The sequence below is a fragment of the Gavialis gangeticus genome, unplaced genomic scaffold, assembly GCF_001723915.1.
Source record: "Gavialis gangeticus isolate Ggan-Ray unplaced genomic scaffold, GavGan_comp1, whole genome shotgun sequence".
NCBI lineage: Eukaryota > Metazoa > Chordata > Crocodylia > Gavialidae > Gavialis > Gavialis gangeticus.
In genome coordinates, this window is record NW_017728996.1 from 34,888,867 (window position 1) to 34,893,273 (window position 4,407).

The 4,407-nt window shown below is 43.1% G+C and overlaps 1 protein-coding gene across 1 annotated transcript in view; it reads right to left on the minus strand.

The window, feature by feature from the left end:
• The window catches only part of MYO1E (myosin IE), a 129,786-nt gene that overhangs the window by 6,254 nt on the left and 119,125 nt on the right, over positions 1–4,407 (minus strand). The window contains exon 25 of the mRNA XM_019504315.1: positions 3,417–3,621. Coding sequence (XP_019359860.1) covers positions 3,417–3,621 — 205 coding nt within the window. The remainder of the gene's footprint in view (positions 1–3,416; positions 3,622–4,407) is intronic.

Here is a 4,407-nt window from a genome sequence, read left to right on the forward strand (position 1 = left end):
GTGTGTGTGTGTGTGTGTGTGTGTGTGTGTGTGTGTGTGGTGGGAGGGTCTACGGCAAGTTATCCAGACATCCACTGAGATCTCTGTATTGGGAAGATTGGTTGCTTTTCTGTAAGGCTGATACCAGATGGGTAGGTACTGTACTACACCACAACTTTAACCAGCATTAGATCCAGATGAAGTAAAGATGCTGTGCCAGGAGACCACCTGGTACAGAAGAAAGAAGTAAAACATTTGTCTACCCTCTGAAGAATATGTTGCATTAGACACTTGACTTGAATTTGAGAGGAGTGAATTGGAAGCCACTCCCTGGATGATGTCCCAGACTGAAGGCAAATGTGATGGGATGTCACAGTGAACAGATGACTAGAGACTGGGCAAATCAGTATTTCTGCCAAAGCATTTTTAGTACATAAACTGATATATCTGGCAAAGTGACTCACTATCAGGTTAAAAACTTGGCCGAACAATTACAGCCCAGCAGAAAAATGTTATGGCCGAGTTTTAAAAATCGGCTTATAGAGTAGCAAAGGAAATGCTGATGTTAACACAGCTGTGTGACTTCATAAGTGTAGCAGGTGTGGGATGGAGCGGAAAGACTGCTACTAGCATAGGACCTTCCGAGCCTCCTTGAGAAATCCAGACCTCCTCTAGCAGACTTCCTTGTATGGTGGTGACTTTGTTTTTACTTCAACCTCTTTCTCCACCTTTGGGCGACACTTGGGATCCAGCTGCTGTGGTCAGTGAGGGCTTAGACTCAGCAGTGAGTCACTTGGAGCAGTGGTGCAACATAACCTAATTGCTGCCAGCTGGCATTTTGCTGTGGCAGGTCTGGCTAGGTGACTTCTCCCACTTGGGAGAAAGATTAAGTATCCACTCAAAGGACTGTTTGGGGAAAGAGAAGCCAGGAAGTAGATGAGGTGAAAAGAAATTGACTATAATGGCAGTCAAAAAAAATGACAGTACATCCCCTTCCCGAGGTGACAGTCAATGAAGCAACAGCCAGTTCCACTCTGCCAAACAGTGGTCTTGCTCTCCTCTGTGCCGTTCTCCCTGGGGAATTGTAAGCTACACTATCTCTGACCCGCTTTGGATCATGATGGAACTTCAGCCTGGTGCTGGGCCAGAAGGTCTAGGTGCAGTCATCCAAAATATGCCAGTTCTGAAGTATTTACCAGTGAAATCATAAAAAGCCTTTGCCTAAAGGAAAGGATGGGGCAATACAGATTCGTTGCAAGAGCTGCAATGAACAGAAGAAACAGGCAGAGAATGCAGGTCAGAGGTACTCTCGAGACAGGATGCCCCACACTGTAACACAGGGGCGGGCAATTATTTTGGGCAGAGGGCTGCTTACTGAGTTTTGGCAAGACATCGAGGGCTGCATGACAGGCAGCCCAGGGCAGATTAATATTAATTTTCTAAGTTTTGTAGGGGCCCTGCAGGTCGGATAGAATGACCTGGTGGGCCGCATCCAGCCCCCAGGCCGCATTTTGCCTACCCCTGCTGTAACACCACCAGAAAACCTACCAGAGTGTGATCAAATGTTTCCTGTGATTACTCCTTATCTTAATACAGAAGTTAGCTGTATTAAAAATAATCCCATAATATGGTGGTCTGTGTTGTTATTCTGAATGGTGATCTTTGATGGTATAATTTCTGAGCCTCATTCAGTCATGCTAAAGATTGGGATGCTTACAATAGCTTCCTTTTTTATAATTTGGGCCTAACCTCTGGGTGTTGGAAAGTTGCCAATGGAGCCCTCAGCTGAACAAAGCTTGCTTCTGCCCTCACCTGTTTTAAGTGAGCATCACGTGTCGCATGGGGCGAAACAGAATGATGATCAGAACGCACCTATTTTAATTAGCAAGACACCAGCAGGGTGTACTCAATGTCTGTTTATTTTAAGAGGTCACAGCCTGCAAAGTGAAGCCTGAATCAAAAACCATCCCTGAGCATAATGAATCCTGACTTCAGAGCAGATTTTACTTTTACCCATGCAAGCCACATTTACCCTATTATACTGTATTCTGGAAGATCTCAGCCAAATGAATCTGGATCCTTGGTGAAACCCTTTCCCTCGCTATACTGGATAAGGAGCTAAATGAAAGTGAGAATTGCTATTGTAAGATGAACAGCGTTTTTCTCAAATAACTGAATATGCAACAGCTTTTGATTCTGACAACTAAGTGGCATCCAAATTCCCACTAAAGCAAAGCTCTGGTAATCTACAAAAGCAGAAGAGAAATCTCAGTTAGAAAGGAGGAATTGTTATGCAGTCAGTATAATAATGACTGTGTTAGATTACCATGACTGTACGTATATTGTCTTTATATATTACATTAAAAGACTGTAGTACTTAGGGAAGTACTAGATGGTTAGCCCGGAGCCTGAAATCATTTGTAGATCCACATGTCAGTGACAGCCTGAGAAACTGCTAAGCTTGCCTGCCCCAGGCTGGACCAACATTTTTCAGCCATGACCTGGGGAGTCCATGTAGAGTTGAGAACACAGTTCATTTTCCAGGACACATTTAGCCCCTGGTCTCTCTGCTCTTTCTCTCTTTGCCAGTTGTGGGGCTGGTGATACTGACACCTTTCCAGTGGGAAGCAGGTAGAGCCCATAGGTGAAGAGTGGCCAACCTCTGGCACAAGTGCCACAAATGGTATAGGCAGCCTCCAGGTGGGGTACATTGCAGATCAGGGAGGACAGGCAGCACAGTGTCAGATAGGGCAGGGAGCAGAAAGCAGAGCAGCAGATTGGGCTGGGGAAGGGGATTCGAAGAGACACTCAGGAAGGATGCAGAGCTAATTTGTGGCACTCCCAGCAAAAAGGTTGGTCCCCACTGCCATAGGCCATCAGTAGTCACCAGCCAACAAGCTGAGTTTGGATAAGGACTTGCATTATTTGGAAGGGCTTATTATTAACTGGAAACAAACAAACTCTTTCTCTTAGTGATTTCAGCTCATAAACCTCAGCAACATGGTAAAGCAAAGGAAATGTTTCCCTAGAGCATGCATAGTTGTCATAGTAACTGATTATAGGGGGAAAAAAGCAATTCTGAGCTGTTTCTTTTACATTTGACACCAAAAGTAACCTGGAAATCACTTTGTTGTTTTTCTTTGGTACTTTAATCATATCCAGCTCAAGTGTTAGCAAATGTAGTTTGGTACCGTCTTATCTGCATCATGTACAAGGCATCACTAATCCAGTAAATTATGAAGGAAATACTGAGAAATGTGTATCTCAGTTTTGATTCACTAATAGGTAACTTCCCCAAAGTAATTAACAATTCTAATTGCCCATTTGGCTTAAGTACTATTAATGTGCATCCTTCACCATGATAGTAGATCATCTAACAGGATCAGATTCCCTCCTCTACTAAAATCTAACGTGCCATGTCATTAGTAAAACCTTACCCAGCAACTCCTTGATCCGGCACCTTGAGGAAATCCAGGCTTTGTGGCTGATGTGAAATTTTGCCTGATCCCCCTGAAAGTGGCCGTGGTAAAGGTGGGCATGCCATGCCTGTATACAGATTCTTCTGACCGGCTCGTTGATTTGCTGGAACTTGGGGATGTGGTATAAACGGCGTGGTTTTTATCACTCCATTTTGATGATGACCTAGAGAAGAAAAAACAAACAAACCATGAGCACAGGCAGTATAAACTTGAGGACATTAACTTTTCCAAAAGTGGTCTCCTTTCTCTGGGTACAATTTGTGTTGGCAACTCAATTTGAGAAACTCAAAGTTAAATTCAGCTAGAATTCAGAAGTTTGGTCTATGCACAGACCCAGTTCCAAAGAAAACATCTCAGGATCATGGTCTTCTGAACTCTTTGCTCAAAGAAACATACAAGTACATGGCTATAAATATTTGCCCGTTTGACAGGAGTACTAAACAAGATATATGCAGATCCTTGCTTCTACTTCAATAGCTCAAAAAGAGGCTCCTGTTCTGAATTTTGAAGGCAATAAGGATGACAATAAACTAAATGTAAGAGTTGAATATAACCATGCAAAGGAACTTCTGAAACTTGTTTGCCATCCAAAACTTGTTTATTACATACATACATATTATATATACACTATTTTTCATAATGTTGAACTGATTGTTCACATTTTAAATTTCATTTCAGTGTTGTCCTGTACAGCACAATGAGTTATAGGTGTGATTTAGTGTGAAATATAGATGTGCTTGCTCGTTTTCTGTCTCTGAAACAACATTATGCAGCACTTAACACACTGTGCAGAACCCTCGTCTCCAGACACAAATTTAAAACTTGCAGCCACCCACCTCTGAGCTCACTGCAGCTTATGAGCAAAACCCTGCATTCCTTACATGCCAGAACTCCCACTGAATTCAATGAGAGAAAAGCAGGGTCTGCCATGACTTATGCACTCTCCCTG